At 44.5% G+C, this 13,832-nt stretch overlaps 1 protein-coding gene across 3 annotated transcripts in view; it reads right to left on the reverse strand.

The window, feature by feature from the left end:
- nr6a1b (nuclear receptor subfamily 6, group A, member 1b) overlaps positions 1-13,832 on the reverse strand; it is a 173,170-nt gene that overhangs the window by 42,837 nt on the left and 116,501 nt on the right. The window contains exon 2 of one of the 3 annotated variants that reach the window (XM_029710267.1): positions 8,642-8,665. The exons of the other annotated variants lie outside the window; for them this stretch is intronic. Within the exon in view, the coding sequence (XP_029566127.1) occupies positions 8,642-8,665 (24 nt within the window). The remainder of the gene's footprint in view (positions 1-8,641; positions 8,666-13,832) is intronic. 3 annotated transcript variants of the gene reach the window in all.

The raw sequence follows: 13,832 nt of genomic DNA on the forward strand, positions 1-13,832 counted from the left end.
GTTCGCGTGCACGCGCGCTCAGAGAGAGATGAGGTAACCTTGGAGCTGCTGTATCATTGTTACCCTCTGCTACTGTTAAATGGATGATTTGATACAGACACGTTTCTGTTGGAAAGAGGTTAAACACCAGTGTGTTCATTTCTTTATCCTCCCCGGGTGGAAAGGAGAGAGATGAGGGGCTCCCGTATACAGCACAAAGAAGATTAGTATCCTGTATATGGGGTCTCTCTCTCCCTCACTCTCACAAACTCTCTCCCCCTCCCTACCAAATACTCTCCCTCTCTCCTTCTCAATTCAATTTCAATTTAAGGGCTTTATTGGCATGGGAAACATATGTTAACATTGCCAAAGCAAGTGAAGTAGATAAACAAAACTTAAATAAACAACAATGTACAGTAAACATTACACTTACAAAAGTTCCAAAAGAATAAAGACATTTCAAATGTCATATTATGTCTATATACAGTGCTGTAATGATATGCAAATAGTTCAAGTACAAAGTGGAAAATATATAAACAAATATAGGTTGTATTTACAATGGTGTTTGTTCTTCACTGGTTGCCCTTTTCTTGTGGCAACAGATCACACATATTTCTGCTGTGATGGCGCACTGTGGTATTTCACCCAATAGATATGGGAGTCTATCAAAATTGGATTTGTTTTCAAATTCTTTGTGGGTCTGTGTAATCTAAGGGAAATATGTGTCTCTAATATGGTAATACATTTGGCAGGAGGTTAGGAGGTGCAGTTCAGTTTCCACCTCATTTTGTGGACAGTGTGCACATAGCCTGTCTTCTCTTGAGAGCCAGGTCTGCCTTCGGCGGCCTTTCTCTCTCCCTCCCTCTCTCACAAGATGTACTGTGGCCATTTCACCACACGAGGACGACACATCGCTTCCAACTCACCCACCCACCACTAAATACCTCTACCATCACTGCCTTGCCAGACAGCCAGCGCAAAATGTACAAATGTCAAGCTGAAACAAAACATTGGTCGGAGAGGCTTGATGAAAAGAGCCAGGGAAAGAAATAGGGCACATTACTTCCGTTCCGACAAACAAGGTCACATCAAGGCATTTCTAATAATATGATGGGGAGATGTTTTCTTTTTTTCTGTGTGTTTCGTTCGTTTTTTTAATTTTACATAATTAACACGATCTCCTTGGGGGGATTCGTCTCACAGGCCGACTGAATAAATCTCATTTGCATAACGAACGAAGCCTTTCCCTTCGTTAGCGAAAGAATGGGTTTAGCAGGCAGGAGGACTACAGTGGGCCTCCCCCTGAGGAGAAATGGATACGAAGAGATTGAGAGGGGAGGGGGGGGAGCGAGAGAGAAAGTGAAGAGAGATAGAGAGATAGAAGGGGGAGAGAAAAAGAAAACGTTTTTAAAAAAGACAAGAGGGAGAGATGGAGAGAGAAGGAGCAATAGATAAAGGGGAGAGAAAGAGAGAGAGGGTGGCTTTGGCTCTATTTTACGCTGGTCAATGTATAAGCCTGCTACACTGTATAGATAGGCTTAATGTGTGCTATTATGGGGTACACTCACACTGCCGGAGGAAAGAGGACATCGGTGGCTAAAGTGGTGGACCGCGAGTGTGTGTGTGTGTGTGTGTGTGTGTGAGAGTGCTGAGAGAGTACTAAGCTCTCGAGAAGTGGATTGAGCTCTCCTGATTCCAACGGTTCTCTTCTCACTGACGACGATGGCATGAGCTCTGACTCTCTCTCTCCCTTACTCTCACTCCCTCCCTCCCTCCCTCGCTCTCTCTCTCTGTCGCAAGAGTTCCTCTTGTGAGCTGTGAAATGTTTAATAAATCATAATAAATGCACACACACACTACCAAATACACAAGTGCAAATGTAGACACTCAAACATAATTTCACCACACACACACACCGGTCTGTTCTGTGGGGGGAACCTGCCTCTTTACTCAGCCTTTACCCCCTTTATGTTACCTTCCCTCCTTCCCCTCCATGATATTCCTTCCTGGGGATGGATCTCTTGCCCCCTTGCTCTCCCTCTCTCCCCACATCTGGCTGTTTCCAGGCTTGGTTTCCATCCCTCTCCCCGGGCTTGGTTCCCTTCCCTCTCCCCGGGCTTGGTTTCCTTCCCTCTCTCCCCGGGCTTGGTTCCCTTCCCTCTCTCCCCGGGCTTGGTTCCCTTCCCTCTCTCCCCGGGCTTGGTTCCCTTCCCTCTCTCCCCGGGCTTGGTTCCCTTCCCTCTCCCCGGGCTTGGTTCCCTTCCCTCTCCCCGGGCTTGGTTCCCTTCCCTCTCCCCGGGCTTGGTTTCCTTCTTTCTCTCCCCGGGCTTGGTTTCCTTCTTTCTCTCCCCGGGCTTGGTTTCCTTCCCTCTCCCCGGGCTTGGTTCCCTTCCCTCTCCCCGGGCTTGGTTCCCTTCCCTTTCCCCGGGCTTGGTTCCCTTCCCTTTCCCCGGGCTTGGTTCCCTTCCCTTCCCTTTCCCCGGGCTTGGTTCCCTTCCCTTCCCTTTCCCCGGGCTTGGTTCCCTTCCCTCTCCCCGGGCTTGGTTCCCTTCCCTCTCCCCGGGCTTGGTTCCCTTCCCTCTCCCCGGGCTTGGTTCCCTTCCCTCTCCCCGGGCTTGGTTCCCTTCCCTCTCCCCGGGCTTGGTTCCCTTCCCTCTCCCCGGGCTTGGTTCCCTTCCCTCTCCCCAGGCTTGGTTCCCTTCCCTCTCCCCAGGCTTGGTTTCCATCCCTCTCCCCAGGCTTGGTGAGGCAGCCATTTTGCTTCACCCCTTATATTTTCTGAGATGAGACTCCCCGCCAAGTCTGTTTTTTTACCCCTCTCCTCCACCCTGCCGACGCCAACATCATAATGACATGCTTCTCAGACAAGAGGGGAACAGTGTCTTTTTCCCTCTAGTATTTCTCTCTCTCCTTTTCATCTGTCTGTCTGTCTGTCTGTCTGTCTGTCTGTCTGTCTGTCTGTCTGTCTGTCTCCCTCCCTCCCTCCCTCCCTCCCTCCCTCCCTCCCGCATATAGTGTCTCTCTCTCTCTCCCTCATATCTTTCCCTCCTATCTTTTGCACTTCAGGGGATGGTGTATGATCTTGTCAGGGCAGGAGCAGAGCACAGAAACAAATAAATATATATAAAAAGAAAAAAATACTTTTTATTTTGCTCAGTTTTTTTCTCTCTCGTTCCTTTGTGACTCACTTCTAGTCTTGGTGTGTGTGTGTGTGTTTACTGCTGAAGTGTAGTAGAGGTTTGAGAAAACAAACTGTTGGAATACTATCCATCTGCGTGTTCATGTTCATATGGATGTCAGCAGTGGTGGAAAAAGCACCCAATTGTCATACCTTAACAGAAAAGGAAAAGTCATACAGTCATACATATTACTTGAGTAAAAGTCTAAAAGTATTTGGTTTTTAATATACTTAAGTATCAAAAAAAAGCATAAATCATTTCAAATTAGTTATATTAAGCAAACCAGACGGCACCATTTTCTTGTTTTGTTTATTTACGGGTAGCCAGGGGCACACTCCAACACTCAGACATCATGATTCATTCATTCATTCATTCATTCATACAAATGAAGCATGTGTGTTTAGTGAGTCAGATCAGAGGTAGTAGGGATGACCAGGGATGTTTTTTTGAAAAGTGTGTGAATTGGAACAATTTCCTGTCCTGCTATGCATTCACACTGTAATGAGTACTTTTGGGTGTCAGCAGAAATGTATGGAGAAAAAACATACGTTATTTTCTTTAGTAATGTAGAAGTAAAAGTATAAGTTGTCAAATATACAAATAGTAAAGTAAAGTAAAGTACAGACCCCCCCAAAAATGACGTATGTAGTACTTTACACTACTGGCTGTCAGTGGTAATACAGCATCACTTCATAAATAAACAGTATGTGTTAATGAATCATGAATGTGTGTGTGTGTGTGTGTAAGTAATTCTATTTCTATGGATGTCTACCATAAACCCCAATGCCACTAATTACAGCAACATCAGAGCGATCCCACCCAAGACCTTACCCCCACCCCCACCCCATGCCAATCTCACACTGAGCCCTATAGGAAATATGTTGTGTCATCCCACTTCGATGGCAACATGATATTATTGCTATGCGCCACAAACATTTGACGCATATAAACTGATACCAGGGTGTCGGTGATCGGTTAACACTGTGCTATAGACATCTGTATACGGTGCCTTCAGAAAGTATTCATACCACGTTGTTGTGTTACGGCCTGAATAAAACATTTATTAAATCGATTATTTGTCTCAGTCATTATATAGGTATCATGTGTAGATGGGTAAGTGAAAACATGTTTTTAGAAATGTTTGCAAATTTATAGAAAAATAAATTCAGAAATATCTAATTTACATAACACCCCTGAGTCCATACATGTTAGAATCATCTTTGCAAGCAATTACAGCTGTGAGTCTTTCTGGGTAAGTGTCTAAGAGGTTTGTACACCTGGATTGTACAATATTTGTACATTAGCCATTTTCAAGTATTGCCATAGATTTTCAAGCCGATTTAAGTCAAAACTGTAACTCGGCCACTCAGGAACATGACATGTCGTATTGGTAAACAACTCCAGTGTATATTTAGCCTCGTGTTTTAGATTATTTTCTTGCTGAAAGGTAAAATCATCTCCCAGTGTCTGTTGGAAAGCAGACTGAACCAGGTTTTCCTCTAGGATTTTGCCTGTGCTTCGCTCTATTCCGTTTCTTTTTATCCTAAGAAACTCCCTAGTCCTTGCCGATGACAAGGATACCCATAGCATGATGCAGCATGCTTGAAAATATGATGAGTGGTACCTAGTGATGTGTTGTGTTGGATTTGCCTCAAACATAACACTTTGTATTCAGGACATAAAATACATTTCTTTGCCAAATTCTTTGCAGTTTTACTTTAGTGCTTTATTGTATACAGTATGCATGTTTTAAGATATTTTTTATTCTGTACAGGTTTCCTTCTTTTCACTCTGCCATTTAGGTTAGTATTATGGAGTAACTACAATGGAGTTGATCCATCCTCTGTTGTCTCCTATCACAGCCATTAAACTCTGTAACTGTTTTAAAGTCACTATTGGCCTTATGGTGAAATCCCTGAGCGGTTTCCTTCCTCTACAGCAACTGAGTTAGGAAGGATGCCTATATCTTTGTAATGACTGAGTGTACTGACACAGTGTAATTCATAACTTCACCATGCTCAAAGGGATATTCAATGTCTTGCTTATTTAATTTTTTTTTACCCATCTACCAATAGGTGCACTTCTTTGCGAGGCATTGGAAAACCTAGCTGGTCTTTGTGGTTGAATCTGATTTTGGAATTCACTGCTCGACTGAGGGACCTTACAGATAATTGTATGTGTGGGGTACAGAGATGAGGTAGTCATTCAAAAATCATGTTAAACACTATTATTGCACACAGAGTGAGTCAATGCAACTGCAAATGTGACTTAAGCAAATATTTACTTCTGAACTTAGACTTGCCATAACAAAGGGGTTGAATACTTATTGACTCAAAACATTTCAATGTTTCATTTTTATTTAATTTGTAGTAATTTCTAAAAACATAATTCCACTTTCACATTATGGGTATTGTATGTAGGCCAGTGACACAAAATCTAAATGTAATCCATTTTAAATTCAGGCTGTAACAACAAAATGTGGACTAAGTCAAGTGGTTTGAAAACTTTCTGAAGACACTGTAGCTCTAAAACAACCTAGAGTAACACCACTCTACTAAACATCAAACTGGAATTGTTGATATTAGTTTGATGTTGGAATAATGATTATCATATCACTCAACTTTTGATGGAATCACAATGTGTGAGTGAGTGTCACAGAATTAAATAGAACACAATAAAATCCAATGGATGTTTATAATATAATTACAATTATTGCAATTGCACTGTATCTCTGTGGCACACTTGAGTGGGGTAAGTCAAACGCGTATTGTGACGTATACTCTTTCATAACCGCTCGTCTTTCCTCATTTTCTCAAATGTCATCTCAAGTTTCTCCTCTTCCCTTTACCTCAACTCTTCCTCCCCCCTTCCCTTTACCTCAACTTTCCTCCTCTCCTCTCCCCATTACCTCACCTCCTCTCATTAAACCATCATGACTGTGGTCCATTCTCTAACACCCTTCTCTCCCTGGTCCATATTTCCCTGCATCCCTGTTTTTTTGCCATTCTTCACCTTCATCCCTCTTCCTTTCCTCTCCCTTCATCTCTCCTCCTCACCATCCCCCCTCCTCCTCTCCCTTTCTCCATCCCTCCTCTCCCTTTCTCCATCCCTTCTCCTCCTCCTCCCCTCTCCATCCCTCCTCCTCTGCTCTCCCTTTCTCCATCCCTTCTCCTCCTCCATCCCTTCTCCTCCTCCTCCCCTCTCCATCCCTCCTCCTCTGCTCTCCCTTTCTCCATCCCTTCTCCTCCTCCATCCCTTCTCCTCCTCCCCTCTCCATCCCTTCTCCTCCTCCTCCCCTCTCCCTTTCTCCATCCCTTCTCCTCCACCTCCCCTCTCCCTTTCTCCATCCCTCCTCCTCCTCCTCCCCTCTCCCTTTCTCCATCCCTCCTCCTCCTTGCTCCAGAACTGTCACATAGCATTAGTGGGTCCGGTGCTCAGCCCCTGCAGAAATAACAGGCTAGATGGCTGTACAGACCCATTCTCCTGCTCCAGTTAGCTTTGGACAAAAAGCCCCCGTTCGGCAGGCTTGGGAGGATGCCTGCATTATTTTATTCATGCTGGGCGCTCCCTGCTTACACAACAGTCAGCGACAGCGGCCTACTAAACTCAAGTCTCCTCGCATAGGGTTAGTTAGCGATAGACGGCGCTACAGAGTTAGCGGTAACCACCTGGGTTTCAGCACTAAAACCTACACACAAGTATATGTATGCATGTAGGATGTACTGTAGTCATTGCCTGTGACGCACACAAGCCGCCACAAACTGACTGAGGAGAACAACATCAGTACCTTTGTTCAGAACAAAGGACCTAAAGATGGGAAAAGAAGATACGCACACTTCTTATAACAATCAAATATGACAATTTCATTAATAGAGCCAATTTAGCAAAGTACATTGCTAATTTAATGATATACTAACATTATTATATATATTTTTTAAATAATTATTGTATCTACTAGAAGTAGCTGTTCTTATATTCAGGATTCTAAGAAAGGGTCGGGGAGTGCAATGTTCATCAAAGGTATAAGCAGTTGTATCCAGAGACAACACGTCACTAAAGTGCTCGTCACTTCAATTATTCATTTTTTAAGTCTTCTTCACCACCCCATGCTGAGTTCCTTTACTCATGGGGGGTGGGGGAGAGAGATAAAGAGAGGAGGAGGAGGAGGAGATAGGGGGGTAGAGAGAGAGGGGGGGCAGAGAGAGTGTGTGAGAGAGTGAGGGGGGTAGAGAGAGAGAGAAAGAGGGAGAGAGAATTGAGAATTAAATTTTTATTTAACCTTTATTTAACTAGGCTAGTCAGTTAAGATCAAATTCTTATTTACAATGACGGCCTACCCCGGCAAAACCCGGACGACGCTGGGCCAATTGTGCGGACTCCCAATCACGGCCGGTTGTGATACAGCCTGGAATCGAACCAGGGTCTGTAGTGACGCCTCTAGCACTGAGATGCAGGGCCTTAGACCGCTGCGCCATTCGGGAGAAAATATAAAGAAAAAGAAGTGAGAAAGAAACATACAGCCGGATCCAGTGATACCTCATGGCATGGGTTTAGAGTGACAGAAAGAAGGAGAGAGAGAGACAGAGACAGAAGGAGAGAGAGAGACAGAAGGAGAGAGTGATCCAGTGATACTGCGGATCCAGTGATACCTCATGGCATGGGTTTAGAGTGACAGAAAGAGGGAGAAAAATAAAGCAAATGTAATACAGACCCCATTCCAGTCATTCTGCAGAGTTCTCTCCCCCACCCCATTCAAAACCATTAGCGCCGCAATTTGGCGTCCCGGTTTAAAGTCGCTGCTTGTCAGCGAGTGGGAAGCGGGAGGCGTAATCTCCCCGGTCAAATTAATCCCGATGTCAAACGGCACTAACAGTCAAGAGGCCCCGTCCGCCTTCTGCTCCTCACTGCAGCACACGGCTTACGCTAATCTCAACAAATTAACTAGCACTCGCTAACCCGTTTAAAACGATCCCCCGCTCACTCGGTGACCTTGTATGCAATTGCACCTTTTTCTAATCGTTGGGCATTAAGAAGAAGAGTATGAGCCAGAATACATGGCGGTAATTCCACACACACACTGTGGCTAAATAACTCTATTGGACAGGAAAGGAAGTAGTAGGCCTACTTCACATTAGCCATCAAAATGTACCCTTTAATATGAGAGATCCTTATTTCCTCTGTGCGTGTGAGAGAGGGTGTGAATGTTTGTGTGTGTGTGTGTGTGTGTGTGTGTGTGTGTGTGTGTGTGTGTCCACTCAAACTGTCAAAGGGAGGAGACGAATGGCTAAGTGGGGGACTTTGTGTGGGTGTGACTGCATGTGTGTGTGTTTCTCTGTGTGCGCGTGTGTCATCCTGCATTTAGATCCTACAAGAGACAAAGTACCACACAACTCTTATAAACATCAACACTCCAAAGTTCAATTACACATTAATATCAATTCATATAAAATTCTTGCATTCTTTTGAGCAAAAGTTTGTCTTACCTAAGTGATGTTCATTGATTACATCTGTGAGAAAGACCGAGACACACACAGACAGAGTGAGATGAGAGAGAGAGAGAAAGCAGGTCAAAGCACAGATCACACAACTCCAAAGCTAAACAGTACGCAATAAGATTACTGTAGATCTCCTATCGTAAATCCATTTTGGATTTAGCAGTGCATCACTATTGTCATCATCATGTTTCACGGCTATTGAGGTCAAACTCAGTAGTAGTTCAGAGTCGACAGGCAAGGATCAACTCTTCATCAAGTCAGTGATAAGGTTGTTCATCAATTTGCTTGCTACAAACGGAGTTTAACATAGACTTATGAAAAATGAATTATGCAAATGTTTCCATAATGCCCTAATGCCTCCCCAGGAATCACCGGCTGTCGAGTACTGATCAAATGAGCTTGTTTTGCAGTATGCAAAGGGATTTAGAGAGAGAACAGGCAAATAGGGGAGTAGGCTACACAGTTCAGCTAACAGAAATATAGTAATTCTACATTCATCTACATTTCTGATCCTCAAAGCGCATCTGAAAATAGACTCCCCAATTAACTTTTAGTGATTCTGTACATTATGATAGACTGAGTTTCTAATTCAGAGTTGTTGAATGGCCTGAGGGGATATGCCCATTTTCTAAAAAGCATTGTACCTCATTGGTAAGCAGTTACCCAGTGTGCCAACCCATGTCTGACAGGAGGATACCACTGCATATGTTCCAGGACCCCATGTGCCAACCTGGTTGGGTAACAGGAGGTTGAATGTGCCAGGGGAGCCAGGGGAGCCACGGGAGCCACGGGAGCCAGGGGAGCCACGGGAGCCAGGGGAGACACGGGAGCCAGGGGAGACACGGGAGCCACGGGAGCCAGGGGAGACACGGGAGACACGGGAGCCAGGGGAGACACGGGAGCCACGGGAGACACGGGAGCCAGGGGAGCCACAGGAGCCAGGGGAGCCACGGGAGCCAGGGGGAGCCAGGGGGAGCCAGATGGCATTGAGGTCTTCATGGATTTCAGTCAAGCTGCCCCTTCCAGGGAATAGCCATTGATATTCAGATCCTCTCTGTTCATTTAGTCTCTACAGTTGTTACAACATATCTCTACCATATATGGCACAATGACTCGGATTATAGTTGTCCCTGCACATTGTTTTCAATCCCATTAAATCGACAGTATCTAGTTACGTTTCAGATCCATCTTAAATTAAATGCAAGATCGTATGCTTTTTAAAATTAAATGTATAAGGGGTCTTAGTATGCGAGATGTAATCAGTGACCATTGGTGGCATTCATTTTATAACCTCTCACTTATGATAAAAAACAATACATCCACTCACACTGATAAAAACAACAACCTGGTCGACTTATGGTTATTGTGACTCAGTAAATTACTACAGTTAGAATTACAGTAGAATATTTACTAAAATGGTAACATTTTGAAAATGAATGAAAAAAATTGCAGGATGGGCATTTCAAAGCAATCCCTGTGTAATATATAACAAATAAACATAATACTGATTTGTCCTTTCCCCGCTTAAGGTATTTTGCCGAAAGGTAGTTTGCTCACCGTTTCTGAGCCTTTATCAAGCTTGCTTTAAAAAAATATGTTTCTTACTTTAATATGATAATCTTCATGGCGTGATGCCGATCTCCACACAGAGAATAATTATTTATGTATTTATTGAAATTAAAATTTCATGGTTCACTGCTTTACACAGATAGAGCATGAGTGTCTTACAGTGTTTTGGGGACTAAAGGGGGTTGAGACAATTATTCAAATATTTAACCTTAGCGGTCATAGATTATGCAAATGACGTCCCAAAAGGATTCTTTCCGCAGCTGAAAAATCTGTGCAGTTGCTCGGAGCCATGTAAAAAATCGTCAGGACCGAGCCGGAGAAAAAAAATACACGCCATTTGCTTTGGCACTTCTAAGGAGGAGGAGTAGTCAAATAACCGGCAGCTATTTTCCTCTCAGATTGAGTGGAGAAGACAGAGAGACTTGGACATGACAGAGGGAGGAAGACACCACCTATTGTGTCTATGGACTCCTCACCTCTACACAAGTCCACAGAATTCCCTCCATTGCAGACTCCACTTGTGTATAAATAGACAAACACACACACTGACCACCAATACAGTACTGAATGTACAGTAGTCTTGGCCTGCACGCACGCACGCACTGATTACCCCCCACACGCTATCAAACTGACATCCACAAAGATTTGTTCATATACAGTTGAAGTCGTAAGTTTACATACACTTAGGTTGGCGTCATTAAAATTCGTTTTTCAACCACTCCACAAATTTCTTGTTAACAAACTACAGTTTTGGCAAGTCGGTTAGGACATCTGCTTTGTGCATGACAAGTCATTTTTCTAACAATTGTTTACAGACAGATTATTTCACTTATAATTCACGGTATCACAATTACAGTGGGTCAGAAGTTTACATACACTAAGTTGACTGTGCCTTTAAACAGCTTGGAAAATTCCAGAAAAATATGTCATGGCTTTAGAAGGTGCTGATAGGCTAATTAACATTATTTGAGTCAATTAGGTGTACCTGTGGATGTATTTCAAGGCCTACTTTCAAACTCAGTGCCTCTTTGCTTGACATCATGGGAAAATCAAACGAAATCAGCCAAGACTGGTTCATCTTTGGGAGCAATTTCCAAATGCCTGAAGGTACAATGTTCATCTGTACAAACAATAGTACGCAAGTATAAACACCATGGGACCACGCAGCCGTCATACCGCTCAGGAAGGAGACACGTTCTGTCTCCGAGAGATGAACGTACTTTGGTGCGAAGTGCAAATCAATCCCAGAACAACAGCAAAGGACCTTGAAGATGCTGGATGAAACAGGTACAAAAGTATCTATATCCACAGTAAAACGAGTCCTATATCGACATAACCTGAAAGGCCGCTCAGCAAGGAAAAAGCCACTGCTCCAAAAACCCCATAAAAAAGACAGACTAGGGTTTGCAACTGCACATGGGGACAAAGATCGTACTTTTGGAGAAATGTCCTCTGGTCTGATGAAACAAAAATAGAACTGTTTGGCCATAATGACCATCGTTATGTTTGGAGGAAAAAGGGTGAGGCTTGCAAGCCGAGGAACCACATTCCAACCGTAAAGCAAAGGGTGGCAGCATCATGTTGTGGGGGTGCTTTGCTGCATTAGGGGCTGGTGCACTTCACAAAATAGATGGCATCATGAGGAAAGAAAATAATGTGGATATATTGAAGCAACATCTCAAGACATCAGTCAGGAAGTTAAAGCTTGGACACAAAAGGGTCTTCCAAATGGACAATGACCTCAAGCATACTTCCAAATTTGTGGCAAAATGGCAACAAAGTCAAGGTATTGAAGTGGCCATCACAAGGCCCTGACCTCAATCCCATAGAAAATTTGTGGGCAGAACTGAAAAAGCGTGTGCGAGCAAGGAGGCCTACAAACCTGACTCAGTTAAACCAGCTCTGTCAGGAGGAATGGGCCAAAATTCACCCAACTTATTGTGGGAAGCTATTGGAAGGCTACCTGAAAAGTTTGACCCAAGTTAAACAATTTAAAGGCAATGCTACCAAATACTAATTGTGAGTGTATGTAAACTTCTGACCCACTTGGGATGTGATGAAAGAAATAAAAGCTGAAATAAATCATTCTCTCTTCTATTATTCTGACCTAAAACTTATAGCCAGAACCTCCATCAGAAGCTAGCCATCAGAAGCTAACCAGCTACTAGCTATTTAGTCATTGTCAGCCACTACCTTCTGCACAGACACCAGCCGTTTTGTAGCCTGGATAATACTTGCCAGCCTGCCAGTATCAGACTGTTTCTCCACTACAACGCCAGATTCCTGCCGTAAGCCCTGGACCATTAGTCCTGATCATCACAGCTAGCTAGCTGCCACCGAGTGACCCTGCCCCGAAGCTGGCACTGAGCCAGGCCCTCCTCCCGGCCTACTCAGTGATCACTTGGCTACACAGCTGATGCCTCCCGGACTCTACCCCAACACGGCTAGAATCCACTACTCCACTGGATCCATGCCGTAAGCTGTGGAGCATCGGATCATCGCTGCTAGCTAGCTGCTACCGAGTGGCTATAGTGTCTAATCCCCCTGCCCCGAAGCTAGAACTAGTTAGCCACGAGCCAGGCGCATCTCCCGGCTAGCAAACAAAATTACTACAACTTTAATACCTCTTTCGCCATCTGGCCTGGACCCTTTGTCGACACAGCGCCCCGCCGTACCACCACGACTGGTCTGCCGACGGAACTCCATCCGCTGTGCCCTCAACCGGCCTTTGCCGGACGTCGGAGCAGACGCTTCTACTGACCCCGGCCTGCTAACTTTAAACGCTGTGTCTCCCGCGTGCTAGCGTAGTAACGACTACCCTGCGGCTTCCCTGTTCCATCTATTGCTGTTCACTGGATCTTATGATCACTTGGCTACATAGCTGATGCCTGCTGGACTGTTCATTAATCACGGTACTCCATTTTTTGTTTACCTGTTGGCCCCAGCCTCGAACTCAGGCCCTGTGTGTAGTTAACCGACCCTCTCTACCCATTCATCACCATTTTACCCGTTGTTGTTATCTTAGCTGATTAGCTGTTGTTGTCGTCTTACCCGTTGTCTTAGCTAGCTCTCCCAATCAACACCTGTGATTGCTTTATGCCTCGCTTTATGTCTCTCTCAAAATGTCAATATGCCTTGTATACTGTTGTTTAGGATAGTTATCATTGTTTTAGTTTACTGCAGAGTCCCTAGTCCCACTCAACATGCCTCAGATACCTCCTTTGTCCCACCTCCCACACATGCGGTGACCTCACCCAGCATAACTAGCGCGTCCAGAGATGCAACCTCTCTTATCATCACTCAGTGCATGGGTTTACCTCAAATGTACCCGCACCCCACCATACCGCTGTCTGTACATTATGCCCTGAATCTATTCTACCAAGCCCAGAAATCTGCTCCTTTTATTCTCTGTCACCAACACACTAGACAACCAGTTTTGATAGCCTTTAGCCGAACCCTCATCCTACTCCTCCTCTGTTCCTCTGGTGATGTGGAGGTTAACCCAGGCCCTGCGTGTCCCCAGGCACTCTCATTTGTTGACATCTGTAACCGAAAAAGCCTTGGTTTCATGTATGTTAACATCAGAAGCCTTCTCCCAAAAGTTTGTTTT

The sequence above is a fragment of the Salmo trutta genome, chromosome 23 (genome assembly GCF_901001165.1).
Source record: "Salmo trutta chromosome 23, fSalTru1.1, whole genome shotgun sequence".
NCBI classification, from domain to species: Eukaryota; Metazoa; Chordata; class Actinopteri; order Salmoniformes; family Salmonidae; genus Salmo; species Salmo trutta.